The sequence below is a fragment of the Crocodylus porosus genome, unplaced genomic scaffold (genome assembly GCF_001723895.1).
Source record: "Crocodylus porosus isolate Cpor-Errol unplaced genomic scaffold, CroPor_comp1, whole genome shotgun sequence".
Lineage (NCBI taxonomy): Eukaryota > Metazoa > Chordata > Crocodylia > Crocodylidae > Crocodylus > Crocodylus porosus.
This window is the reverse complement of record NW_017728911.1, coordinates 28,946,304-28,974,153: the sequence shown is the minus strand read 5'-3', so window position 1 is coordinate 28,974,153 and position 27,850 is coordinate 28,946,304. Positions and strand designations below refer to the sequence as shown.

The following is a 27,850-nucleotide window of genomic DNA, read 5'->3' as shown; positions in this document are numbered from 1 at the left end:
CCTGGGGGTCTTTAAGAGGAGGTTAGATGAACACCTTGCTGGGGTCGTTTGACCCCAGTACTCTTTCCTGCCATGGCAGGGGTCAGACTTGATGATCTGCTCAGGTCCCTTCTGACCCTATCAACTATGAAACTATGTATACCTGAGCTTGACCAAAGCTTGTGGATCAGGTAGAACCAGACTGAAAATGCTTGCAGCTGATAGTGGGATAAATTACTGTTTTAAGTCAGGCTTGTCGCTTAATGAGTAGAGTTAATTTATTTGCTTACTGTACAGAGTCCAATTCTCCACTCCACTGTTCTGTAAATCAATGTAATTTTATTAGAGGTCAATGGGGTAAATTGGTTTAAAGTAAAAACTGGTGCAAAAGGAGGAGAATTAGACCTAAGTTGTCTAAAATGGAGAAACAAGCAGGCTGCTCTTCTACTCAATGATAACAAGGCTGCATTCTTCTCCTGGTGGTATTTCAGATATCTTGGCCCCAGATTGCCTCTGGAAGAGGACTAAATATGTTTCTCTTTGCTCACACTATTATGTTTTGCTAAGACCCTGCATTAATGTTGATCTAAATAGCATTTCAGTATTCATCACTACTTCAAACATGAGTCACTGCAAGATGTCTTGCCACGACTCGGTCATCATTCATCATTACTTTGAGCATATCAGTGGGTTCACTGCTTCCTTTCCAAACAACCACAACTGGTGGGGTTGTCTATAATCCTCTTGACCCCATAAAACGAGGCTGGAAGTCACCCTTGGCTAGGCTGTCTGGGCTCTACAACCTGCGTGCATCGAGATTCCTCTGCCTCCCTCTCGTTTCAGTCGCTACAGACAAAACCACCATCCATCCTATCACTTAGCCCCACTTCTACATCCTCATATCTAGTCTATGTTTAGCTCTTGCTGATTCTTTCTGTTCAACATCTCCTGTCCATCCACAAGGCTGAGTCTCTCAACCAGTCTATCTATCTTTGCATCTCTATTACTGCAACATCCTTTTCTCTGGCCTTGACAACCTTGCTATGTTTATATTCATTTAAAAGGCTGCTGTAAAAATGATTTTCCAGGTCACTCCTCTTTTTGCACTCCTCCATTTTTCCCACCGCATCAGACGTAAGCTGCTTGACTTCACTTTCAAGGCTTTCTATTATCGTCTTGTATGCTATTGCACCATGTTAAGTTTATACCAACAATGCCAGATTTCAGGCCGGACATAAGGAAGAATTTCTTTCCTGTCCGAGCCCCCAGGGTCTGGAACAGCCTGCTGTCAGAGGTGGTTCAAGCACCTACATTGAACACCTTCAAGAGCAAATTGGATGCTTATCTTGCTGGGATCCTATGACCCCAGCTGACTTCCTGCCCCTAGGGCGGGGGGCTGGACTCGATGATCTTCCGAGGTCCCTTCCAGCCCTAATGTCTGTGAAATCTATGAAATCTATGAAATGAGTCACTTGATGGCATAATATAAAGTTCAAGGAAATCAGACTCTGGAGCAAATGAGATCAAAAAGTTAGCACCAGTTTAAAGCACAGTTCAGAAAGTTAGCTCCAGCTTAAAGCAAAGTGGCTGCATTTACACTTACTGTGCAGTAGCTCACTACTATTGCGCAGTGGCTACTTAGAACTGCGCAGTAGCGTTGTGGGGCGCAAACCATGACGTGACACTACTGCACAGTAATAACAAGCTACTGCACAGTCAGCATCACCTGGAGGCTGTGTGGGGATGCTACTGCACAGTAACACCAGTTACAGCACAGTCATTTAGTACTTGGTTATGCAAGTACTCCATGACTGCTCAGTAACAACTGCACAGTCAGTGTTTCATGTTGATGCGGCCAGTTTAACTCAACCTAGAAGTTTTTGTGTGTGGACTGGGGTTGGGCTGGGGATAAACCACTAGTTACAACTGAAATGAACAAAGTAGGGAAGACAAGCGCTCTCAAGATTTCCAGGCTATACCATATTTAAAACCAACACCGTCACTGATATCCAGAGAGTAAGCCAGAGCAATGCGTGGAGTTTAGATCCAGGACAACACAATCTCCCACTTTCACTGAATATAGAATGAAATGCCATAGAATTCTAAAAAATAGAGAATAACATTTCTGTTCATCTTGGGTTACATTTTTCCAGACCCACATTTTAAAACAGAAGTTAAAACTGTAACTTAAATTATACATATATACGGAGGGAAAAAATCCCAATTCTTCAGCTATCTATTTCAGTGCAATAGATGCTAGAAATGTGACTAGCCAGTGTCAGGTAATGATTGCCTGGAAGGGAGCAAACAAAGTCTCCGGGTTGTTTGGTGCTATGCAGATTCTCAGCTGTCATTTGTAATGGTTTGCAGTGTGCTGCAGATGCTTTGCCTGCCTAGGGAGCTCCAGAAAAACAGAGACTGCATTAAACTGTAGATCAACTACAGTGGATTTCGATCAGTGATTGTAAAAATAAATAATGGAGGCCTCTGGCCTTGGCATGCTTTCGGGTGTGTGCACAACATTAGACTTCCCATCATTTAAGAAGTGGGAACTTGCCTCCTCACCATACTTGTAACTCAGCAGAATTCCTTCTACCGGAGTTCAGATATCCCACTGGTATCTTTTCTAATGGCTGAATTAGGATCTGTATTAATGATAGATATTCATTCAGAAATAGAATCCGTAATATGCAGATATTACACCCCATATCTGTAAGCATGACCTGCCTCAACTATGCTCAGAAGTCAGTGGATAAAACTTCCTTTCCAGGGAGAACATGTAGGGCTTCAAGTGAAAGTCCAGCTTGGCTATGTCTGCCCCTCCTGGTTCTGGTGGCTTTGAATGCCAGCTTCCTGCCTTTCACCCTGGCTTGCTTTCCCACCCTCTTCCTTCCCTAAAAAGAAACCTCACTCTTCACATTGCAAAGCCTCTAGTTACCAGCAGCTGTCCCAGAACCCAGGGACATGATTGCTGAAGAAATCTTTGTATCACCCTCTTTGCATGCCGTATCTAGAGCCACTCCTTTCTCTGGGCTACCCCAGAGTTTCCGCTCCTGTAACCTGTCTCCTTTGCTTACCTATACAAAGCACCAAGGCCAGGTCACACCAATGCACAAATGCTTCTGCTAGCTTCACAACCATGCCAAAGTCCAGTTCAAAACACCCCTTGGTTCTTAAAATGAACATGCAGTGCTCCGCTTGCAGATCTCATCTCCTAGTTTTGCCCTAGGCTCTGCCTTATCCCTTCACCCACTCTTGCTGCAGCTGCTACAGCATCCTTCTCCTCTTCAGCTCCTGTTAACTAAAAACATCTCAAGCCCAGGGAAACTGCAAAAGCACTCGTGCCCTGACCTGAGTCTTGTCAGCACTCCAGCCAGAAAACATAAAAATGGCAAAGATTCCCATCCATCTTTGCATCCCCACAAAAAAAGCTTCCTGCTCAAAGCAGACCGCAAAACCTGCCCCCTGAGAGAGCTCTCTCCCCACATTGCCCCACACACTTCCTCAACTCATGACCCTCCACTTCAGTAGCTGGAGCCTAGAGCATCTTCTAAGTATGTACCAAAGGCCCTTTCACACTAGAAAGTGGCTTGTACAAGAAGGCTAAGTCCTGCTGGGGTTGGAGGTCAAAGCCAGAAAGAGGCAGGTCCTGGCCTGTACAGCCTTCACTACAGCCCGGAGTCTGGGAGCTATCATAAATGAGACCTAATGAGGAGTGGTAGCCACTCCCAGACTCCCTGGTGAGCTCTAGCGGCTCTTGGAAGTGCAGACTGGGATTCTTGGCAGGGGTGGGAGGAAAAGGAAATAAGAGAGGGGAAAGGAGCTTTTCTGGTGAATGTGTTTTCCTTCCACCAGCCAGGCCCCTAGGTCCCCTGCTGCCAAAGCACTCAGAATAAAACATTAATTCAATACCACACATTTAATTACACATTATTTGAAAGTGAATTTATTTGAAGGGAGGAAAATAGTCTTCAGAGAGTGTCTGCCTCCCTCAGACTCGTGTGTCTGCTGGGAGGGGGCTCGGAGAGGAGAGAGAAGGACTAATGGTTTGTTTTACATCAGCTGCAATTGCCATTCAGTTCAACCCTCCCAAAAAGGGAGATTTTAAAGAGATATCATTGTACTTTGCAGGAACTTTGCAGGTTGTTTTGATTTTTCCAGCCAGTTTGCACTGGATTGGAAAGCACTGCTACAGTCAGATTCCACTTGTGACTTTTTTCCCTTTGGTGGTGTTCATGGAGGAAGGGGGAGGGAGAGAGGATCCCCTCGGGTTCACGCAGTAGTCAGATTTCAGACTTAGTGCTTTACCAATCCAGTAATCAGACACTTAACGGCATCCTATTTCTGAGATGGATAATCCTGATAAAGCTGGGAACAACCAGGAGGCTGCTCTGTGCAGCGGCTCAAAGCTTTGGGACCATCCGTGTGTCCTGCAGGGACACTGATATCATTACCTGCTGGCAAAGAGTTGCTGCATGCCTTTGTAGTATCTACCTCCCTACATGCAGCCCCCCAAAAGGTGCATTGCTTCAGTTGTCTCTGCTCCTGATTCTGGCAGCCCCATGTAATCCTGGCCTGAAGGATGCTTTCCAAAGAAAGGCAGACTGGACGACACTCTGTAGCGGGCATCCCCATGAGTCTAGGAATGCCCTAATAAATTTACCAGGAAAAATGTTCCTTTTTGTCTGTAAGGGGACGGAGACTGTCACAGGCACCAACGATAGGCAAACTCCCATCGGTCTTTTCTATGCAACGCTGAAGTGGTCTTAGGCCACAGCAGAGTTCATGATGTTTGGTCTCTTCAGGAGAAAAGACAGGCTATGCATAACATAGCCTGAGACTTCTCTCTTACCATCAGATGACTTTTTGTTTCTACAGATGCTCCCATCATGTCTTCTTCACTCAAGCCTGGAGAGAGGCTATGTGGGGCGACATGAGACAATGGGCACCCCCTGAGCTCCTTACTGCATGTGGTCTTTCGTGTCCAGCCCAAGTTAGGAGCAATACAGGGACTAGGAGCAGCAAAAGACAACTCTTTTGTCTCTTCATCAAGAAGCCACATCATGCCAGGGTCCCAGCCCTGTGACAGAGAACCTACTATCAACGCCCAAAAGGGCTGAAACATGGAATATCTCCACTGCAAGATGCTAAGGGTGGGAAGGACAGATGGGGCCTTCAAAGTGCTTGCCCCTGCCACTACGGCATATCTCCTTGAGTGGGTGAGATGGATCCACTGCACTCTTCTGCCACTTAAGTTGTTCACTGCTAGGATAGTGTTGGCAGCCCCACCCCACTCGCAGAGCAGTGGATCTTGCCATTAACCCTGCTACTGAGATGCATGGGGTACTTCTTCCTCTCTCTCAGAGCTATGACCCCCGGCTGTCTATAGTCTCAGGCAGACATTGGCACACCAGTTACACTGAAGCCACATTTTTCTAGTTTCCCCTTTCAAATGAAAGGCATAGTTTATGATAGTAATAATCATTATTATTGTTGTTGTAATTTGGCTGCTTTAATCTATGAGTTCATTGCCTTCATTGAGGGTCTACACAGATCTAGAGTGCTTTTGCCATCACTGGGATCCTTGGCAACCTCCCAGTCTCAGTTTGTCACCATTGCAAAGCACAAGACAGCTCATCATGTAGCATCACCACAGTTTCTCAGACAGACCTATGGCAGATCATGGGATATCCATGCTGCAGAGGACATGTTGGAGCATTCAAGTACATGGTGGAAAATCAGGTAGGGAGAGCCAGGGGGAAGAGTTACGAGTCTAACCAGCAAATCGTCTGTGGGGTGGCTAGAAGGCAGCTTTGTTCATCCCACAGATATAAGTAGGAATAGGACTTGCTCACAAGAGAACAACAACCATCACCAAAGACTGGTCAATACTCCAATGATCCTGAAGATCCTGAAAGTCAAACTCTTCCTGGTTCTTCTCGGATGGCAAAGTGCCAAAATACTTTAATAATATTTTTTTTGGTTGCAGACTTTTTGTCCTGGCTTGAAGCAGGATGTAGCAACACGGGGGTGAGACAGCCTGCTGTTCCATGCTTCCCGGCCAACCTTCCAGGTGCTCGAGAGATGCATCTGATTCTTGCCAGGCTCACTAAAGTTGCCAGGCTCACTAAATATAGGTTTTCCTATATTTTCTACTCCTGGCTGCTGGTTACCTGTTCCCCCCCATCTCTCCACACCTGCCCATTCTCCTGCAGAGGGCTTGCTCTGGCTATTATTAAAGGAATAGCTGATCCAGCCAAGCTCATGGAACAAGCAAGTTCCAGAAGCAGAGCCATATGGAGAGCTGAAACCAGGAGGTGCTGAAAGACAGATCTCAGGCTCCCATTATGATTTTGTTAGAATATTTCTCTCTGATTTGCACAATTTCCATCTCTCTCCCTCCCTTCCCCTTCTTTCACACTATTGACTCAGGAGATGAGCTCTTTTCTCTGCCTTGATGAGCTGATCTCTCGGACTCGTGTTTTTCTCATGTTCCAAACGGGCCCTTTCCTCCACTGTCTCTGTCTGAGGTTTCCTTGGCTTTTCCCCCTCTACGCATCATCCATAAACTCCAGTCCCCTTCATCTTTCAACCAACCTCTCTCACTGAAGAAAACCCCCAAAGGAGGAGAAACGTGAGAAATCTCCTCTTCCATCTGCAGTGCGATGGTCTAAAATTACCGTGGTTTCGTTATTTCAGTGATAGTTATTAGGCTGCAAATTATACAGGGAGGACTGGAAAGGGGGAGAATGGTATGAAGGATTATGCTGTCCTGATGGGACTAGCAGCTGGTCCTCATTTAGCCACTCTGGCTTGGAATAGCGTGTGGCCACTTCTCCTTCCACAGCTATATTCATGATCCATCAAGACTGAAAAAGGTGGATGAACTGACCCTTTTATCATCCTATAGAAACAGAAGTGTCCTCTCAGAGGAAGCACCCTCTCCTCACAGGTGTAAGATAAAAAAGGTGGTTGCAGCAGAAACTGTTGTGAGAATGAAACTTGGGTCAGGGAAGCCAAATATGAAAAGGGGCAGGGAACTGGTAACTCTTCCAGGTCAAGTTTGGGCATCCCAGCACCTAAAACTTCCTCCTACTCTGAGTAGGTTCACAAACTGGACCAGGTTGAAACCGCGCTGTTTTCACACGTGAACTCAGCATAACTTGTGTCAAGTCCTCATGCACCAAAATCACCATCCTCTGCTGGACAGAAATGCACCACGTGAATTAGTGTCAGGAGAACTGTAACAAGTTCTGTTCAGAAAAGGCCTCAGACGTATTGATGCGTATGTCTATTTACCACTAGCCATACAGAACTACTTAATGACTTGCACAATCGTGTTGGGACCCTGGCCTTCATTCTCCTATTCTACCCATGTATTTGTTTTATTTATGTATTTGTGTCCTGTCTTACTTCTGATTGCCAGTGAGGACCTGCCTTCCTCTGTGTCGGCCAAGACACAGGCAGAACGCTGGATAAATACCGAATATTGTCAAGACACTTCAGAATACTGGATAAATAAAAAATATCCATGTCTGTCTGTCATCCATCAATAGCATTTCATGGGGGATTTTTTCTGGACCAGCTCTTCAAGAAGTATTTTCTCAGAAAAAACACTACTAATTTCATTGCAAGAATGGGGGCAGGAACAAGGCGACGACTTATTCTTGTGGCAAACTCTCATCATTTGCACCAAGGAAATTGTCCTTCAGGTTTTTCTTAAACTCCAGGGCAAGAATGAAGTACATATGTTAATATAAGTTTCATTGGTGGTAACCTTGTAAGATATGATTAATTGCAGATGGCATAAATGATCATTCCCAGCTCAAACTGGACTGTGCATGTGATGAGTGGATGATGGTTAAGTGTCCATCGGAGATGTCTGTGGAGGACAACGTAATCAAATATCCCACTGAAGGAAACGGGATCTAAGGATATGCTGTTAATAGAAACAAGGAACATCCAATCCTTGAAAGTTTTGTGGCAAGCTGAACCGGAGTCAGGAATAGGAGAGAGGCAAAGAGGAATGTATATATTAAGAATTTCACCGTGCTTGCTGAACCTGGCAATGCCAATGTCTACATTAATGTATGTGAGCAGTTCCCATTAGCTGGTGGTGACTTGCCAACCATGATCCCCAGACAATGGAAATGAGCCCACCACCACCTAATTAGCAGACCTCCCTCATTATACAGGGACAGACCTCTGATTTGAATGTTGTTCAAAGAGCCTGTATTCTCTGTATCTTCTTCCAGTGTCCAACTTTAAGGCAAGGCATTAGAAGAATATGGTCATACAGAAAGTTATAGGTCAGTTGTTCCTAATTTTGTCTGCACCAGAAGCCTACACAATGGCCTCAATTTTTACTCCTATTCTAAATGCCACCTAGATATCTCTTTATCAGTCAGAAGGAAACCAACTCCCTTAATCTTGCCTCAAAGCACAGATCTTCAAACTGCTAACAGGTGAACCCCAAAAGTTTCAATGTCTGTGGGCTGATCTTCACCCAGATTTCCTGAGTCCATGCAGCTGGACATAATAGGGGGAGGTGGAGAAATCTTTACCAAATGTTTGCAAGTCAGGTTTCAATTTCGACAGGAGGTACAGAAGAAAAAAGAAAGATTCTCACTGTATCAGGATTGCTTCACTCACCCTTTCTCCAGATATTGGCCTCTTCTTTCATGCCTACGTTGACACCTTCCTGAGACAGAAATCTCCATCTTGTGGGACAGTATTGTTAGCACTGTGCACAGTAATCCATATGGGGTACAAGAGAGGTCTCACACCCTCTCCATAATGCCTTCTCTTTATTAATTCAGCCCATTATTTAGTTTGACTGTAAGACCTTTGAGCTCTTAATCTAGATTTAGCATTGCTGAAACATCAACATCGTGGGAGTCACCGTGGGGATGGAGCTGGCCCCTTGCTTTCAGTACCCTCCATGAAAATCGTTAATATAGATTATAAACAACAGAAGCCATTAAACTGACCTCTGGGATACGGCACTTTCAACCTCCTTCCAACTGGAAGAGTTTCCCAGAATGGCTCATTTCTGCCTCCTGCTCTTAAGCCAAATTTCTATCCTGCCTCATACTTAAATCCTGCTCCAAGACTCCTAAATCCCCTCCATTAATTGCTGATGTGGACCCTGGTCAAATACTTGCTGAAAATGTAAGTTTACTCCATTCACTACACACACCTTATCTACCATGGCAGTTAGATCCTCTGAGAGCACCAGCAGATTAGTGAAGCCTGACCTCCCAATGCCTTGTCCAGGCCGCTCCAGGTCCACAGAGCCGTGCTGCCCCAGGTGTTCTCCCACTGCATGCTTTGAGATGATTTCCAGGAACTTCCCAAAAGAGACATTACATTTATTGGTCTTACAGCCTCCCGATCTGGCTCTTAACTCCACTGTGATCCCCACTGTCTCACCCAAATGAATCCGCCCCAAATCTGACAAGCATTTGAAAATGCCAAGTAAAGGCTCAGTGACTTCCTGCCCATGGGTAAATAATCTGACCTGGTTCTGTGCATTTATTCACCTTCTCTAGCGGCTGTTAAAAATAGATCCTCAACTTAGGCAGATCTTTCCGGCCATCCTCTCTTAAAATGGAGGCTCTTTTAACTCATAAAAGCATAAAATAATGTTTCCTTATGACTGATGTAAGTTCCTCAAGCGCAGCAAAAATACTCCTTCCTCCATATCTCAAATATCTCCATTCTCCTCATCTCTGATACAAGCTCACCAAGCTCCTCATCCCTGACACAAGTCCCCCATGCTCCCCCTAGACCGTGGCTGTCTTCTTCCTTCCCCTTTGATATTCATCGGGTTTCTTCCCCCAGCTACATCTGGGAGAAGCAAAGGCTACTGCTGTTTGAAAATTGCAATGCGTGTTATGCTGTCGCTTTCTATCCCTCCATTTCCTCTTCCTTCTGGCTTGTTCCTGTTTGGCTAAGTCTCCAAGTCCTCCATCCTCCCTGGTTTCACTGTATTATTTCATCAGTGCCCTTTCTTGGTTTCTTTATCTCCCTGCTTAACCATGCTGGTTTATATCAGCCCTTTCAACTCTTTTGATTTTACTGGAATGAATTTTGAGAGCAGCCTTCCCAACTGTATCTTAAATACCTTCTACTCCCCTACTGTGGATTTCCCAGGCAGCACTGAATCCCGGCCAGTTTTCTTTAACTCATTTTGCATTCCTCTAAAGTCGGCTCTGCAAAAGGCCAGCGTGTTTTGTTGCTGCCCTTTCTGCAGACCCTCCTCAGCATTTCTAGTCTAAGGAGAATACAGTCACTGGCTCCTAGATGCTCTTCCATTTCAGGTATATTTATCATAACCAGTGAAGTTCCTTTAAATGGTCATCCCCCCCAATCATACCTTTCCTTTGGCTGCAATGTTTGTGCATTGAAGGAAGCTTTTTTTTTTACCTTTTTCTTTCGCCGCTGCTCCAGCTCAGCTCCAGCACTGAAACCACCATCGACTGTTTGTAGAATTATTATCATTTATTATTTATGCCGCTTCACAACCACGCAAGGCGCCTTACAAACAAGTACAGGTATCTCAAGCAATCACCTTGGGATCTGCCAGGACACTGCAAACTCTAATTCGTGATCTCTCCATGTTAATCCAGAAAAGGAGGGAAGACGACAACCCATGGAGGTAGAACTGAGCTGAGTAATCAGCAAGAGAGCAGGAATAGATCCCGAAAGGCTCTGAGCCACTGTGGTCGAAACCACAGCAAACATTTCACGTGCCAACGGTTGTCGAGGTCTCATAAACCAGAGCAGTGCTCAGTGGAGGGTATGCCGTTCTGCTGGGTGCGGGCTCTGGAGGCTGAGAGCAAATACAGGGACGTTTCTTCAGAGCCATTGCCAAAACAGCAAGTCACCCAGAGCTGATACAAAAGGCATCCCCGTGCCTCCTTAGCTATACGTGAAGCTGGGTAAGCACACTCGTGCACGCACATTTAATTGGAGTGGTATGGTATTAAAGTATTGACATAAACAAACAGGGACAGGTTTCATAAGCTAGAAAATCCTTGAGTACATTGCAATTAGCCGGGCTTGTTAAACCTCTTAATAAGCAAGAGATAGTACATGACTGATGTCCCTGAGCTTTAAACAAGTGCTCAAAGGTGAGATAAATGGGTCCAGGGCTCTCACATGAAACCCTACAGACTACTGAAGAGTCTCTATAATGGGGAGTCTCGGGCCATGCGGGGCCAGAACAGTTTCCCCATTCCCTGCTCTGCTGCTAGCTCCATGGGTGACCACAAGAAAATTACCTTACCTTAGATAAGTTATGGCTTTTGTGCCTCAATTTCCCCAACTGAAAAAAAAATGGGGATGCCAGGATCCAACCTGCCACCTACACTTTCATGAAAGCTGACACATTACTGCCTGCAAAAGGACTTCGAGATTCTTAAAGAAAAGGTGTGGACAGGCAGACGGCATGTGTCAGAATTGCAATTACATAGCACTTCTTAGCTTGTAACATATTGCCAAGGGTTTGCAGTTCAACTTAGTTTGGAAAAGGATCACCTTACCCACCACGGAGATCCAGCCACCTCTGGAATGGAAAACAGCAGCTGCTGAACACCGTGCGACATGACATAAAGGTTTCAACATAGGAGATGGAAAGGGAATGGGTCTCCCATTGAATGAGTGTTATCCAGCAGGCTCTATCATGTTCACTACCACACATAAAGGAAGCTCTCAGGGTTTTATGGATGTGCTGCCATTCACATTTATTGAGGTCCAGGGTCAGGGATTAAACCCTGTCGCCTTTCTTCCCTTCAGCCTTTTTTTCCCCTGAGCCAGAAAAGATAAAAGATGGGAATCTGCTGGATTGGAGACAATGTCTCACTCCACAGTCTGTGCTGTTTCCTTTGAGTACTTCAGAGAGCAGTTTGGCAGGTTGCTGTTGAATTTAATGCTAAATCTCAGCATATTCCTGTGATCCCCTCAGCCCACTCATTTCTGCCTCGCTGGGATCTGAGCCAGTTTGCTGTTGCCCTTGTCGCACCTTGCAGCTGCAGGCAGGGCTGGGCAAAAATGCTTAATGTCTTGACTAGACCACAGGTCTAGTCCGGATGCAGCCATTTTCACTCCATCCTTTCTTTCAAGCTCCTCGCCCTTTCCAGGCAGAAAACCAAAGTGCAAGTACAAACTCCTAATTCCAGGCCATAAAACCACAGTCCCATGCTTGGGAGCAGGTGAGAGTACATCTACAATGGATAAACAAGGAGGCCAAATGCCACTGTATAATCCTTACTTTAGCTTCTCCAGGTGCACAAGCCAAGTAACAATAGGACAGGGACTGCAGAGAGGTTTAATTAAATGCTGCCTCCACGTGGGCCCATGATGTGCAGCGGCAGCTCTGATGGTCCAGTTTCAAATCTTAAAATTGGGTTCTCAACTTTCAGCCTCCCTCGATCCACTTGCAGGGATAACCTCAGCTGGGCCTGTTCCCTTGGACCCTAATAGGATCCAAATAGGATACTTAACAGTTTTTAAAGGTAACCTGTAAAGCTTAAGCGAAATTCGGGTGTGGTTAAATGTGGTCTTAGGACCCTTTTTATTCTTTAATATGAAACATTTTTGTCGCAAAAGAAACACTTTTGAGTTGGGTTCTCCTTGGCCTGTCAGGAAATGCTCCCAGATATCACAAGGCTCTTTCACTCTCACAGCCTAACTGGGCTGAATATTTCACCAAAATATTTTCTCACCCGTTAATCACTTAATGTTATCATTACTAACATGCTGCAAAGTGTTTCGGCTTTCCCTCTCATGGCTCTTGTGGTGCATCTTTTTTGCTCTCTTTCGAGCCATCAGAGACTTCCCAGCTCTTCCAGGGCAAATAGATTTTCATCCCTTCTGCTTGTTGCTTTGTATTAAACAGACTTTTTTGCAGAAAATCCCACTACCATTTTCCAGCCCTTTTGTCCGTATAATAGAGAGGGAAGAAAAAGGTAGGGGAAGAATATACGACCCCCTTTAAAAGGTACAATAAGACATAGCCCATCTTAGTGTGGATCCTGGTGCTGGGGAGAAGTGCTGGTTAACAGCTGGTCACACAGAAGTCCTGTCTTTGCCCTCATGACTGGTACAAAAGCTTGGACAATCTTCTTCCCTTCCACTGCTTCCACACTGCTGTTGGCTTCTGCTGCTTGCCAACAACGGATGGTCAATACTTCTTGGCACTGACCCCTTTCCACAAGGAACTAGGCTATGACCCACACCCTTCACATCACATCAGCCACCCAGCAGCAATAAGAGGCAGCAATGTCTTTCACTCCAAATTGACCCAGACCTCATAGGAAGAGAGAACCGAGAAGCCTTAGTCTGTTGTTACTGAGCTTAAGACAGCAAAGCCAATGCACCCTCCTGGTGTCAGACACGTCTGATGGGGACTAAGGCTTCTCAGTTCTCCCCACGGGCCGAGACCCCCCTTATACTAACCTCATGAGCCATCCAGCTCTCCAAAGAAAATGTTGTTAGTCAAATTCATCTTTGCATTACTGCTCTGCCAACTCTAGTGATAACCCTACTACCCAGGCAGAGCCCTGGGGGCTCAAAATAGGGCCAAAGGGGTCTTTGTTCTCCTCAAAACCCCATCCCAAGCTGGCACATCAGCAATGCCGTCTACTGCACACGCTCGTTAGAAAATGCTGCCGGTGCTGTAGGGCTGACAGCGAGCGCTTACACGGCAGACCAAGAGAAGCAGCTGATTAGCTCCTGCTTTTTGATACAATTATATATTGAAAATGGACAGTGGATCAGAGAACATTATATTTAGAAAGCGAGGGCACTCAAAAGTAAAGGTTAGCAGGGTGAAGAAAAGGTGCCACCGGTTCAAGATTTAGTACAATAAATAATGGAACGCTCCCTGCCTCAGACCCTCGCCCTTTTCCTTAGCTCTGATGCCTGGTTTCATCTTTGGGGTTATGAATGATTCATGGGCTCTCTCTTTCTCTCGCTCTCTTTTTTTTAAATATCAGGGAACTAAGTCAGAATCTTTATTCCAAGGTCTGCGAGGCGGCACGCGATGGCTCCTGCTCCTTCCTTCTCTGCCTGGGCCAGGCTGCCCCTCGAGAAATGACCCCTCAGGCTTTCACATTTCTTCCCTGACATTTCAGTCCATTCGTCAGGCAGAACCATCTTCCGGTGCCCAAAGCTCGAAAAGTTCATGGCTGAGGACTCCAGCTTTGTCTGTCTGTGATGGAGGAAATACACTGCCCGCTTCATATCCACCCCGAGAATATCTCCTGTCACCCCAAACTAGATCACAGCTCCTCAGAAATATCTCCCAGCTTTATTCATGCTGTTTGCCTCTCCTCCCAACAGAAGAGTAACAGCGGTGCTGTGATGGAGCTAAGCATTACACTCAACACGCGCTTACCAAAGAAAGACCCGAGGCGCAGAGACTTCCCAGTAGAGCACTCGCTTATCTTACAGGAGAGCTGGAAAGAGAGCTGCGAAGCCCTGACTTCTGTTACTTCTTGCAGACTCCTAGATCACACCCTTCTCAAGCCTTTCTCCTTCCCAAAAACACAGCCAGCCCACCAGTATTTACTTCCTTTTAGGCGTGTACCAACAGACCTCCTGCACCGTGCCCAGTGAATAGCTACCTCCCAAACATCTCTTCTTCCAGTCGGGACTATTGATAACTTCTCATCTCCAACAACTTCCCATTCCAGATGAGATGGACAGCCTTTGTTTCTCTAGCTCAAACTGCGTGCTGAAGTGTGAGAGGCCTGCCTCAGCAAAAGCGCCAAGCCCTTGAGAGTGGGTCTTCATTCAAAGTGGGGAGGGAGGAACAGAGGACAGAGAAGCCATTCATTACTCTGTCCCTCCCAGATGCAGGCTCTGCCAAGCTTGGATTTGGCAGAAAAGACCCTTCTGTTACACCATGTCGGGGCCCTCTAGAGAAACAGAACAGCTGAATCCCCCCCTTTAATTCTGCCAGAGATATTCCTCCCTGTGATAGCCCTCCTTGGCTGTTTCTTTACAGCTCCACCTCCCGTCTGAAAGAGCTGGGCTGTATTTCAGTCCCCCCCATATCCCCGACTTGCAAGGTACTGAAGACCCTGCACCTGGAGGCTGAGAAGGAGGTGGATGCTCACCAGAACCCAGACTATGACACATGGTCCCCTTCATCTCCCGAGACATCTCACAGATGTTTTCCTTCACCCAAAGCCTGTCATCAGCACCAATCTGTAAATTATCTGGGAAACTCAACCTAGCGGCACTCCATCCAACAGGGTGTTTGGAACAGGATTAGATGTCTCACAGACTACGGTGATGGGAAGGGTTGAACCAGAGCAGCTCTGAATTACCGTAAATCCCTCTGACATCATCAAGGTTAAAGTGAGCTCTGAAGCTAGCCACGGGACAGAATTTGCATCCAAGATGCATTGGCAGCGACTTCGCTGACTTCCTCTGAGGCAATGACTACGGATCTTGTGTTGGAATCCAGCCACGAGTGTTTCATGCACACGCAAAAGAGGTGTACCCATGGGATGAGGATAACTGCTGGGCCTTGGCTGTTTCCACCTTCTCCTATATTTTTCAATAGTTAACCGTGCAGAACAAGGTGCAAAGTGCTTGCTGCCTCTCCAGAGGAGACAAAAGGATTAGGATGAACAGCAGACTCAGTAACACCTAGGGGTATCTGGTCCAATCTGCCTGTTAACCTCTCAGTTGTTAGTTCAACTGGCCTGAGACTCGAATGTTGAAGTCCTTTTTTTGCCAACAGAAGGCCTACAACTCAGAGTCAGAATCAGCCCTTGCTTTCTGTGTTTCTCTTTTACCCCTGCAGATTATGGCATTTTTTAAAAGGACAATACTACCATTTCTTTTTTCGCCTGGTTGCTTTCTGCTAAACGGGGAGCCAGAATTTGTTAAAGAAAATAGAGCAGGCTTTTTTCAGTGACCAATGAAAGGGGAGCTCACACTCTCAAAGCCTCCCTCCTAATGGTACCAACATGCCGAGCTGGATGGAAATCACACATGCAGCACAAGGCAGTAATCCTTTTGTAATGCACACTCAGCTGGAATCAGACTAAAGAAAAGAAGCATTCAGGCAGGTTTTGTTTTTGCTTATTGCCAGTAAAAACAAGGGACTGGCAGCGCGGTCTACTAACAGCCATTGTATTTCTGCTCTTTCTGGGTCTCCAAAGGCAAGCCTGGTACTTCAGGACACCTCACACATCTCTGCAAATGCAGCTTTACCTTAACCTGTAGCTTTTTCTGCTATTCCAATCCAGGGCTGTTGCACCGCGATGCTAGTGCCCAATCTGCAGCTTCACCCTGTCCTAGCAACGGGCCCCCACACAGCACCAAACCTGCTGTGTTTCCTGTACTCAGTCCCAGGCCCTTTCCTGAGCACAGACTGACAATTTCTCACCAATGCTATCTGATGCACAAAAATGTCCACTATGTGCTGAGATCGGATCCATCACACTTACTTTTTTTCCCACTAAATCAAGACTGATTTGAAGGCAATATATTTCATACAGTTTCTCCCTGGCAGGTAAAAATTCAACACTTACCTATGTCTTTAAAAGAGCTGCTTTCTCAATCATCTTCAATGTCAGAAGTGATGCCTCTTGGGGATGAGTAACTGAAGTTATTCTAGCATTGCTGAACAGGCAACTGAGGCTTGAACACTGTTAAACATGCAAACCTCTCTGGCACAAGCTGATCTCCCCCGAAAACCAGTGAGGCACTTTTGGTGGGATATCAGATTCAATGGCACCAACCAAGGTTCTTGGTTACTGCAAAAGTACAGCTGTTTCAAAGTCCCTAAATTACTGCTAGAAACTGAAGACAGCAAAACCAACATGCATTCCTGGTGTGAAACATGTCCGGTGACTTTTAATGTGCTAGACCCAAAGATTGCACAGGCAGATCTGAATAGAAGTGCCAATGTTAACTGTCTGCCCAGCACAACTCACTCACTTAGTATGCTGTTTGCAACCCTGGCATTGCATTGGTATGATGTAACTGCTGTCATCTATCACTGAGGTATTGGGGCCTCAGTGTGTTAGACACTGTATGCATATAAATAAGTTGCAATGCAGCGCTATGATTTTGGTACTTTGCCATATTAGGCTGCCATGCCAATCCTGAAAGATGTGCCATGATACTCTAATTCCTTGGCAGACCAGCTTTAAGTGAAAAAGGGAGCACCCCACCGTAGTAGCTGTGCAGTAAGAAACAGCAAACACCCTGTGCTCATGCCCATCTCACTGAAGGCCCTCCCATGTTCACTGGTGACACAAGCAGGATTAGCTTTTTCAGACACCTGGCAGACTCCTGCGTCTGAATGAGACCCCCAGTCCAGTTCTCCGACTCTCCTTGGAAGCTATTTCCCACATCAGTCACATATTCCTCCCTTTCTCCTCCTGGGGCCTTCAGGGAGTGGATGCAAGTCCTAGCCTTTCTTTCTGTTCAGATCAGTTTGGAGGAAGACTAGGAAATCAGGCTAGCATCAGTCAGGCTACTGGCTCTGGCAGTAAGTGTAAGCTGAACCTCTTTCCTTTTGCCATTGGGAGAGAGGGTTATCTCAGTAGCAACCTCTATCATGTTACAGTGACAGCCCCCTCTAGTGAAATATCTATCCCCAGTTGAGAAATACTGTGGTGGGGACAGATCTTGATGCAGTATTAATAAGGTTCAAGAGCACCTTTACGGTTGCCACAGTCATCATTCTCCTCTTATCAACTTTCATGCAGCCAACCAGTGATCGGAAACAGAAGCCAGGGACCAATCGCACCACAGGCAACTTGAAGCAAATGCTTCAGGAAAAAAAAGAAAAAAGCAGAAGGAAAAACCAGCTGAAAGGTATCTGGGGGGAATAAATCACAGGGCAGGTCTCTACAACTAGCTAGCACATTTGCAGATATCAGGATCAGGTCACACATGACTCATTAATGCAAAAGCAAAGAGTTTAACCAGGTCCCTGACTGAATTCCTTTGATTCAGTAGTTATACCCGGTAGTTCAGAATTAAAAGCAAAGTTCAGACACAATCATCTTGAAGTGGTATTTTGCTTTACTCCTAGAGAATCACCATCTTTATTTGACAAAGGAATCCGCTGCCATCTAGTTACCAGCAGTGTCAAACTGAGAACTGAAACACACCTTAACCCCAAGGCTCTGCTTTGGAAAAAACTCAATTAACTGGTTGTTTCAGATGTCTGCATTGATTGAACAGGAGTGGGAACTTACCTATCAGGTGGAAGCAACACCTCAAAGTCCTCTGAAGAAAGAAAGAGAAAAAGAAAACCCCTTCGTAGTGCATCCAGCTTGATGAAACTCAACACTAAAAATTTAATCAGCTGACGAACCTACCAACATGAGAGTCTGACAGCGGTAGAAAAATAGCACGGCCGAACCTCTGAGTTGTTTGAATCTTGATCTTCTGGCCAATTGTTTCTTTCCTGGCATTATATATTTAATCACTCCTGCACCAGAGAAGTACTAAGGAAGAAAACCTAAAATTCAGAGCATGTGATGGAAAAGTGGCATTTTGGGCCAAAACACCACCTGGGGGCATGGCCCCTGAAGCCAATGGAGCTACGGGACAGATGGGCCAGAGCCATCTCCTGTACAACTTGAATATGGAGAGTCTGAGGTGAAGCTGGATGATGTGGTTCCTGGTTTGCTAGTCTTAGTACCAGAGCCACACAAAGGGGACTATGGTAGCAGGAGCCCACTTCCGTGCACAGCCACAGCTTTAAACAGCAAGTGTTGGGGGCTCACAATGCAAATACATTAGAAGCAGCACGAGCTCACCCTAGCGAAAGATGTGACGGGAGATTGTTTTGCACTATGCCACAGAGCCTGGGACAGGTAATCTCAGTCAAGAGGAGAGAAGGGAGAGCATGCTGGCCCTGGATGAAGCCTTGGGAAGGAGCATGGCAGAGATTTCAAAGAAATAAGCACAAAGCAAAAGGCACAAATGTTCAGAAGGGAGAAAATATCACCTCGCCAGCTCAGACAACCTTCCACTGATGTCACTCACCAGCCTCCCATCAGAAGAACTATTTCCCCTTCAAAGGGGCTGCATTCATTTTCCCGCGGCTTGTTAAACTTTTGCACCAATTGATCAGTGCCTGAAGGCGTTGGTAAATACCAGGGTAACAAGGACTCCTTGGCTCATTACATAAGCCACAGCTGAAGCAGTTCCGAACGTTAAACAAAAATGAAGCCGCCCTGCATTGATTTCTTGCGCGTGCTCTTTTTCTTCTGCTCCTTCAAGCCTGTGTTTAAAGCTTTACTACTGTATCGAGGGCTCTTTATCCTCTGCTAATGCCAGGGCTTAGCCCATGGGATGTGCAACTTGCATTGGGTACAAATCAAAGTGCAGAGCTGATGCTCTGCTACAGCTCAGTGAAGGTCTTGGAGCAACCCTCACCTCTAGAGAGAGTGTGCTGGGAACTGAGCCAGCCTGCCTTGCCCTTCTACATGGAGAAAGGGGTACACTGTAAGGATACAGAAGTTTAGCGCCAGAAGCACCTTCCTTAAGAAATTATTTGGGTTTCTAAAGAAAGAAGCACTGATCAGGGATACACTAATGGTTTCCAAAATCAATAAAAGAAAAGCCAGAATTTCTGAGTCCATCTTTTGGGGAGTTGGGGGGAAGGAGAAGGACAGAGTATGGGCAAGGGCCTCTGAGATGTCCCTGCACAGTTCTGCCAACAACAGACCTCAGCCCTGACCTCTTCTCTTCAGTAAAGCTGTCAGTGTTGGCCTGTTCTTCCAGCCCCCAGATGCTACCGGGCCCCACCTCAAGAGCTCAAGAAGGGCTTGGTGATGCAGACGCTTGTCCTCTGAAGTCAGAACAGAGCCCACCGGACCCACTGAAACTGGGAGCAAAATGCTTTGGACTCCATCTCCAAAAGAAAAATGCTAATTGCAAGTTGATGAAACGTGCCACTTCTCAGCCCAGCAGGGTTCAGTCTTGTCCTCTCCACCTGCAGTGAGGGCATAACATTTTTCTGGTTGTGACGTAAGCTTTATCCTAGCTAACAGAAAGAAATCAACAAATGCTCCATCCTCAGACAGGCACTTGGATAGTACTCTCTATGATGCGACCTCCTAAGACAGCACTGATGTCTCAATGAGTTTGGAGATCTAACACCAGCATTAGGGCCCAGCCATCAGATACACACAACCTCAGACCCAGCCACCGGCACAATGAGCAGCAGATACACAATCCCACCCTCCCTGTGCACAGTTCAAACCCTAAGGCCTAATGACTTCTGACTCTCTGGAGTTCACAGCCCCCAAAGCACACCAAGGGCATGGACATTTATAGATAAGGGAAATGGGCTGTCCTGGAAATGTGAGGCAGGCAGACTAAGATCTGACTATAACTAGGCCACAATGAAAGGCTCCAGTAATTTTTAATTAGGACCCTGCCAGAAGCCGTATTGATCTGTGAGCCCTGGAAGGGTGTCTGGGGGAGCTCCCACAGACTGAATTGCACCCCAGGGAAGAGAAGCAGGCCAGGATATGGCACCCATTGGAGCAACAAGTGGGGCAGGCTGTGAAGCACATCTTAGGCATGGAGCGTCCCATTCCTCCAAGACAGCACACACTTGCCTCTCTAAATAGACTGGGCCAAAGCCCTGAGTAAGGGAGAGCCTAAAGCAAACTCTGGGTGCTCGTAGGCTCTGTTGCCATCTATTCCTCAGCCCCATCCACCAGATGCAAAGATCTCCTAATTAGGAGGGAAAATAAAGCAGGAGCTTCATTGCAGTATCTGTGCAAAGCACAAACCTGAACATCAGCTCAGGACATTAAGGGGCCAGAGAGATACCAGAGTATGGTGCTTTATTTTGCTCATTAGGGGCCATTGCAAAACCATCCAACTCCCATCAGCTGTCTCGGGAGAGTTACAGTGACCCTGCTCTAAAAGCATCTATGGATGTCAGTTCAACCACTTTCCATCTGGGGGCTCTCCAGGGTCCCTCTCCCTTTTCCCACATGCACCGGCAGACACCGCAGGGTCAGTGCAGTGATGCTGACAGGGTTATACAAATGATGGCCCCTCTTAACAGCCTCGCTAGTGAGGCTACCTCATCCCTCCAGTGTGCCAAGCCTCACAAACCACCGAGAATCTCAGCTCTACCGCCGGGCCACCGAGAAACCTCTCCACGAAGAGGAGGAAAAGCTCGAGTACAACACGGTCACCTCCATCCCTGCTCTATACTCCCATCACAGCTGTTGTCGGCACAGGCTAGCTTTCTTCTGCAGGAACAGCTGCCTTTGTGCCTCAAACTTCAGAGGGTGCCACGCACAGTCCCGCAGGCCCTCCACAGAAGCAGCAAGAGCCCGGGCACTTCCAAAAGTGCTCCTCGAGCAACAAGTGCATGCGGAGCTGATACAAACTTCAGGGCTCCAGACAAATTGATGAAGGGCCACCACTGCGACTCCTGCCAGGGTGAACGAGCCTATCTTGGCAAGCCCTTATGTTGCCCCTTGACTTCCTGTGGCAGAAGGCCATTTGAGCTAGAAACCCTAGGCCTGGAAACATATGCTCAGCTGCTCCGCCTCTCTAATGGAAGAGAAGAGTCTCATAACCAAAGCCAGCACGAGAACCAACGCTCAAAATGGAGCACTTTCCAAACCAAAACTGTAAATCCCCTTCCCCCTCGCCACCCAGCCCCACCCCCAAACCAACCTGTACATGGAGCATGTCATTAAAAGTAGACTATGGGATGTGTTGTTCTGAACTTTTATTTATTTTGTCTTCAAAGAAGAAACCTGGGGCAGCTGTTTCGTTAGAAAATAAAGTGTTTATTAAGAAACTAGACATTGAACACCCCTAGAATCTCTGTGAAAAGGGACCGTCCCCATTTCCATAGCACAAGATGACAGTTATGGCAAGATAAGAATGCTCAGGGATGGAGGATTCTCATTGACAGAAAAATGAGGTAATGATTTACAATAATTAAAAAATAAAATAAAAATAAAAATCCTTAGACTTGCTATTTAAAGCCACCGATTGCAAAATGATCATGACCGGCTTTCATTTTCAGCAGTGAGGAACCAGAGACTTTTAGTTGGTATTTATATAATCAAGTCATCAATCACAGTGGGGAGAGCTGCATTAAATTATTCTGTGTGGTCTCTTCTGAGCAGAAATGGGCCTGAGCTGCAGAATTCAGCCCTCCCCTGACTGGGTGGTTTGATTCAGGCCTCAGGTTCACTCGTCTCTTAAGACTGACGCAGACAGCGGAGAGCATTGTCCCCTGACCAGTGCCAGGGAAGAGGAGGCTGAACAGTTCAGGTGAACAAGACATCCCCAAATAGGATGGGCCAATTTCAGAAGGCAGGGAGTTCAGTTTGAACACAGCACCCTGTGCTTTCGATGCGTTTCTGAAGTTTCTGCAAAAATGGAGCTGGACATCATGAAAGCCACGGGTCATTTCTTGGTACACGCCTCCCAAATTTCCTGATCCAATTTGGGTTGGGAATATCATTGGCTACTGCCCTTCGGTCCAAGTTTTGGTCAGGGTTTCTTATTTGATCTGAAAAGAACCAGGCCACCCAAGTCCTAATGCGGCTGCCTCCTCACTCATGGGTTTAATTTAAAAGAAATCATTGCTATCCTTTTTAAAATATATATCTCTATATATAGATGTATATAAATATCTATATCTATCTGTAGATAGATAGATAATCTATATCTATCTATCTATAGATAGATAGATATGTATCTATATGTAGAGAGACATATATTCTCTTCTACTGCACTTCACATTTTTGCATGTGTGAATCAGTAAAAGAAGAGACTGGAAGGTCCACAGGCACATTCCCCTGGTGAGTCTGAGACCAGACCATTTCTGCCATCTCCAGGAGGTGCATGGGGGGATATCCCTAAATGCTGGGTGACAACAGAACAGCCCCTTCTGCCACTTCTGCTCTATCTGGGCTGACGGGGACCGTCTTGCTTTCCAATGGCAGCACCCTACCAGGGCTGGTGAGTTAGAAACATTCCTGACATGGGAGGAAAGCCTCAGTACATTGAAGAGGCAAGCAAGGTGACTGGCTGCTGAGAGAGCTCACGGTTGGCAACTCCGGTCAAAAGAGATCTGGCCACACCTGGACCTGTTGGGGAAGGATTGGGGAGCGGGGGGGAGGTTGCCCCAGAAAATCTGCCTCGTTTGATCTGTTTTCTGTTATATGTGTGAGCAAATCTTCATTCCCCAGAGAGCAAATCTTCATGGTCTGGCGAGTCCAATGGCCAATCCTGACTGCGCGTTGTTGGGAGGGCAGCTGGGTTCTCTTGAGGATAAAGTCAAGGGTTTCCCTTTTTTTTTCTCCATCTGAGAGGATTTGGAGGAAGTAAGACAAGATGGGGGAGGAGGAGGAGGGAAGAAAATACAAATATTGACCAGAGAACAGGATCAATATTTCTGTTTATGCCACAGAAGAAGCAACAGGATGCTTATTTCTCTTCCCCTTCGGTTTGTCCGCCGTGAGCTGATCGTTCTGTGGGCATGACGGGGTTATGGCAAATCTCTAGCTCAGTGGAATAAAAGGGGGGGCTCAGGGAATGGCGAAAACGGCCCCTAAGCGGGACCAGCATGTGTCTGATATGCTTTTCCACTTCACTTACTGCCCTAGTCCTGGCAATGTCACTGACCATCCTGCACATCCATGTGGGAAGTCCAGGAAACTCCTCAGATAAAGCTCATCGGTCAAGCAGCAGGGAGACATCAAAGTACAACAACGAGATAGTCAGATCCAAAGAGCTGCTCTAACACGCAATCAAAGCGAACGCCTCCTAGAACATGTGCACTTCCAAAATAACCACCTTCTCTTCCTGTTAAAGAAGTATGCTTTTTTTTTTCCCCCACTCCTTCCCATCTTCACTCTCAACATGATTTCCTGTGCAAACATTGGGAGCAGGTCTGCCTTTGTTCTTACCAAAAGTCTTCACTCTGCTTTTGTATCTTCCAGGCTCCCCGTCTCAGCTCGCTCTGGGAGAGCTCCCATTGCGTTGCCACAGTAAGGGTGAAGGCAGCATTCACTGGGTGTTGTGAAGACACAAGCTTACAAGAAAAATCTCCAAGCAGGGAGGACATGACTAAAGATGTCAGTTTGGTTGGCTTGGTGGTTGATTTTTTTTTTTTTTTTTTTTTTAAAGCAAAGTACTATTATTTACTGTGTTATTAGGATGGCTCCTTTAAATTGGGTTTTAATTTTCTTTATTTGCTCTCATTGCCGCGGTTGTGCCTTGCAGGAACATTGAACGAACACAGCGACCATTGGAGGAAAAGAACAACCCTGCTATCTGGTGACAGAAAACCACAGTTTCAGTTGGCTTTAACGTGTGGACAGGCGGGGCTGCAGAGTCCTACAAGGAGGAGACCTCGATCCATACAGACCACGCTCACTGCTTCCCACCTTTCTGAGGGCACAGCCTATAAACTTGACATCAGAACAGGGACCTTTAAGGAGTTTTTAAAAGCCATGGCGTCCTTTGCTGAAATAAACACTGACATCCTCAACATAAATGCCTTGATTAAGAGGTTTGGAATGTCCGGGGAGGCTTATTGGATTCAACATAATTTCTCTGAAACCTAAAGGGGGGAAAAAAACAGAAACAAGAAAAAAGAAAAATAAAGTAAACGAAAAAACAAAAAAGAGCAAAACTAGAAAAAAAGAGAGAGATATTGACACACAAGTAATTATTAAAAAAAGAACCAAATGAATAACCAGAGAATGGCTGCAGTTAAATTAAAGTCAAACTGCCCTCTCCATGCCGGGCCTAGCTTGCTACCTCTTTCCATAATGAAAGGAAAGTCTCCTCGGGAGGCACATGCGCTACATGAATGTGAGAAGGAAAGGGTGGGGTGGGGGGGATGTGCGAGTACTCCTCGATTTGATGATTCGATGTGGCTTCTCTTACACAGATGTGTGTTAGAAGACGGAAAAGATCTCATCTAAGCCCCCAGCAGCGGGTGGCAGGAAACACTGGGATCATTTCTACTATAGGGTCTCCAGTGCTTTCTTCTGTCAAGGCAGAGAGATCTGGAGCAGTGGTCTTGACTACCATGCCTGGGAGATCATTTCACAGCCCCAAACTCTGCCATCTACCTCATTGTATATGCACCAAAGGGGTCATATGGATGGAAAACTCCTTCCTATGTGGGCAAACTCCCACCCCTGCAAGGGTATTCTAGGTGTAGTCTTCCCAAGAAAGGGGTAAAGTCTGGTCAAGTCAGCAGAAAACAAGAGCGGGCCAGTGTCTTCCCTCCTCAGTCCCAAGGAGCCGAAAAGGCACACATAATATTGCCTGGGATGCATCCTCTCCATGGACTGCTGCAATCAGGGAAGTCCCTACCACAGTAGCTCCAATAGGACCACAATGTCAAAGCCTGAAGGCCTGCTGCTGGGGCTGGAGTTAATGCAACAGTCCATGTGGACAGCTCTGGGATTTCCCAGAGATCTGCTGGGCCTGTGGTGAGGCCCTGAGGCCAATGCCATGGGTTAGAGACAGCCAGCCTTTTCTGCTCCTGGTGGCATGAAGTATAGGACCTCCATGGAGAGTTCCTGTCCCAGAGTATGGAAGGGTTAGAAAACTGATTTGGAAGCTACCTTTATGTATTCCTGATCCTGGAACCACCAAAGTGCCAGTCCGGCCACCAAAGTGTACCTTACAGCAGCCTCAGGGTTGCTCTAATTACGTCTGCTGCTCATGAGCTCACAAGGCATTCCCGCAGCTGGAATCGTCGGGGCACCTTTGCACCGAAGGCCACAGGGAGAGGGCAGGAGCTGTTTCAGCACTTCTTTGCAAAGCATGCAACTCCCGGGCAGGGAGTTCTCAACACAGCGGTTAAGTTAGTTCAGAGCTGCTACCCTCTCCCTGAGAACAAAATGAATGAACGAATGAAAGGCTCAGAGTGTCCTCTGCAATGCTCAGGCCAGGCATGAAAGGAAATAGGACAGGAGGCTTGTATTCATTAACATCTGAATCTAAGACAGGAAATAACAACAATAATACTAATGCTATTATTGTTGTTACTTTTATGTACTACTACTACTAGTAGTTTCAAAGTGCAGTTCTATCCTGAAAAGCAACTTCATAAAACTAGCTGCTTCTTTCTCACTGGATTGGCTCCCTGAATGCATTTTCCTTTGCAATGTTTTTATTTTTAAATATACTTACTCTCTCATTTAATGTTACTTTCTCTCTCATTCCTGTTGGCCCTTCAGAAACAAGCAAGTCCCTATGAGTCTGAGTTAGATCCAGCTCTGACTATGTACAGCAGAACCTGGATGCTTCACAGGGGCAGATAGCTAACCCCCATGCGAAGATGAGTGTTTGCAAATTGAACAGGTATATAATCTGTGCAGGACTGCTGGTGAGCTCCAGCTGATCAGAGACGCAGTGCCCTCTGAAGCAAGAGCTGCAGCCAACACCTACGAAGCTCAGCCAGCCACTGCAAACTAAGCAGGCTGCAAATCAGCCGGATACAAATAATCAGGTTCTACTGCATCAGGAGCAAACCTGGTGATCACACTCCAGCTGAAGAATGGTTTTGTTACTGGTGAGGAAAAGCCCACCTTAATGATCAGAGCCAAGGCTGAATCCTTGGAGTGGGTGGTAAAGTATACACCCATCTTATTAGAGTCCCTGGGAGATTATAAACATGGCATCGTAGAATGGCATTTTCCCACAGCAGCTTTTTCAGAGTGCAGTTGCATTTTATAGTCACCTCTCAAGACAGCCAAGTGCCTCGGGGGAATTCTCTTCTCTGCTTTGTTTTCCTTTCATGTCCCAGCCATGCTAAATAAAGACAATTCCAGTTCTCCAGTGCCATCATGTGCAGCAGACCTCAAAAACCACAGGGGACAAAGGCCTCAGCAAAGAGACAAGTGAAAAAGCAGGGCGCTTGGGCCTCGTTCCTTCATCATCAGTGGTAAGCTCTGCAGCCCCAGCTGGAGACCTCAGGACTCTCACAGTCTTGATAGTCATATAAAGAGCAAGCATGCTGGGCCCATGTGGGGTGGGAATAAATTTGGGTCTCCTAAGCAGCATGTGCCTCTTACTGGGAAACAGCAAGGTGTGTGTCAGTGCACAAGTCACTACTTCCCAAGGTTTAGGGGACACAAAAACCTACAGCTGATGAGGGGAAAAGTGCTCTCTCACAGCCTCTAATCTGTGCTTTGGTTCGTGAAAATCCCTCATGGAAATTAGATAACAGTATTCCTTTCCTGGCTGCCTTTGCTCTGTTTCACCAACTCCTCTTCCATTCTGCAGCCCTCTACCCAGTTCTGTTTCGTATGGAGCAGAAACCAACATGGCTCTTGCTAGGCTTGCTTCCCGGTTACCAAAAATGAGATGGATGATGTCTCAGGGTGTTGAAATGGGTGAATCTCAGACAGTTCAGAGCTTGGATGCTGCTGGGACAAGCATCAATCTCCCCACGACCTGAATGACAAAGGATTCCAAAACCGGTTTGGGAATCTCGGAGAATATTCTGTTCTTTCCCCACCACATACCTGGCACCTTCTGCTTTTGGAGCAGGCCAGTGAAATCTTGCAAACAGTTTCTTCCCATGATGTTTCACTATTTTCAGTACCAGATGGAAAAGTAGGAGGAAAAATACTATTTTTGGCACTGGCTGGAGAAGTGGAGGAGACACACCCCACCATCCCATCCCCCCACTTCCCCACATATATTGAAGATATCTGAAAATAGTGAACGTACCAAAGCCTTAAGGAAAATGTGACTGAGAATAGTTAATAGTTCAGGCTGCAGGTGATTGTCACTGAACCCTTGGACCATCCTTGGTCTAATGTGACTGGTTTTACTTAATGCTCATGAAATGGTAGTGGAGCAAATG

The 27,850-nt window shown here is 46.3% G+C and overlaps 1 protein-coding gene and 1 long non-coding RNA gene across 4 annotated transcripts in view; one reads left to right on the top strand and one right to left on the bottom strand.

Moving 5' to 3' along the window:
• NTRK3 (neurotrophic receptor tyrosine kinase 3) overlaps positions 1-27,850 on the bottom strand; it is a 291,538-nt gene that overhangs the window by 62,984 nt on the left and 200,704 nt on the right. Inside the window, exon 13 of one of the 3 annotated variants that reach the window (XM_019533749.1) lies at positions 23,420-24,580. The exons of the other annotated variants lie outside the window; for them this stretch is intronic. Coding sequence (XP_019389294.1) covers positions 24,462-24,580 — 119 coding nt within the window. The 3' untranslated portion in view covers positions 23,420-24,461. Of the gene's footprint in view, positions 1-23,419; positions 24,581-27,850 lie in introns of those variants that run through there. 3 annotated transcript variants of the gene reach the window in all.
• Positions 21,717-23,501, top strand: LOC109309129. The gene is made up of 2 exons (XR_002100793.1): positions 21,717-22,658; positions 22,700-23,501. It is a non-coding gene; the product is annotated as an uncharacterized LOC109309129 (long non-coding RNA).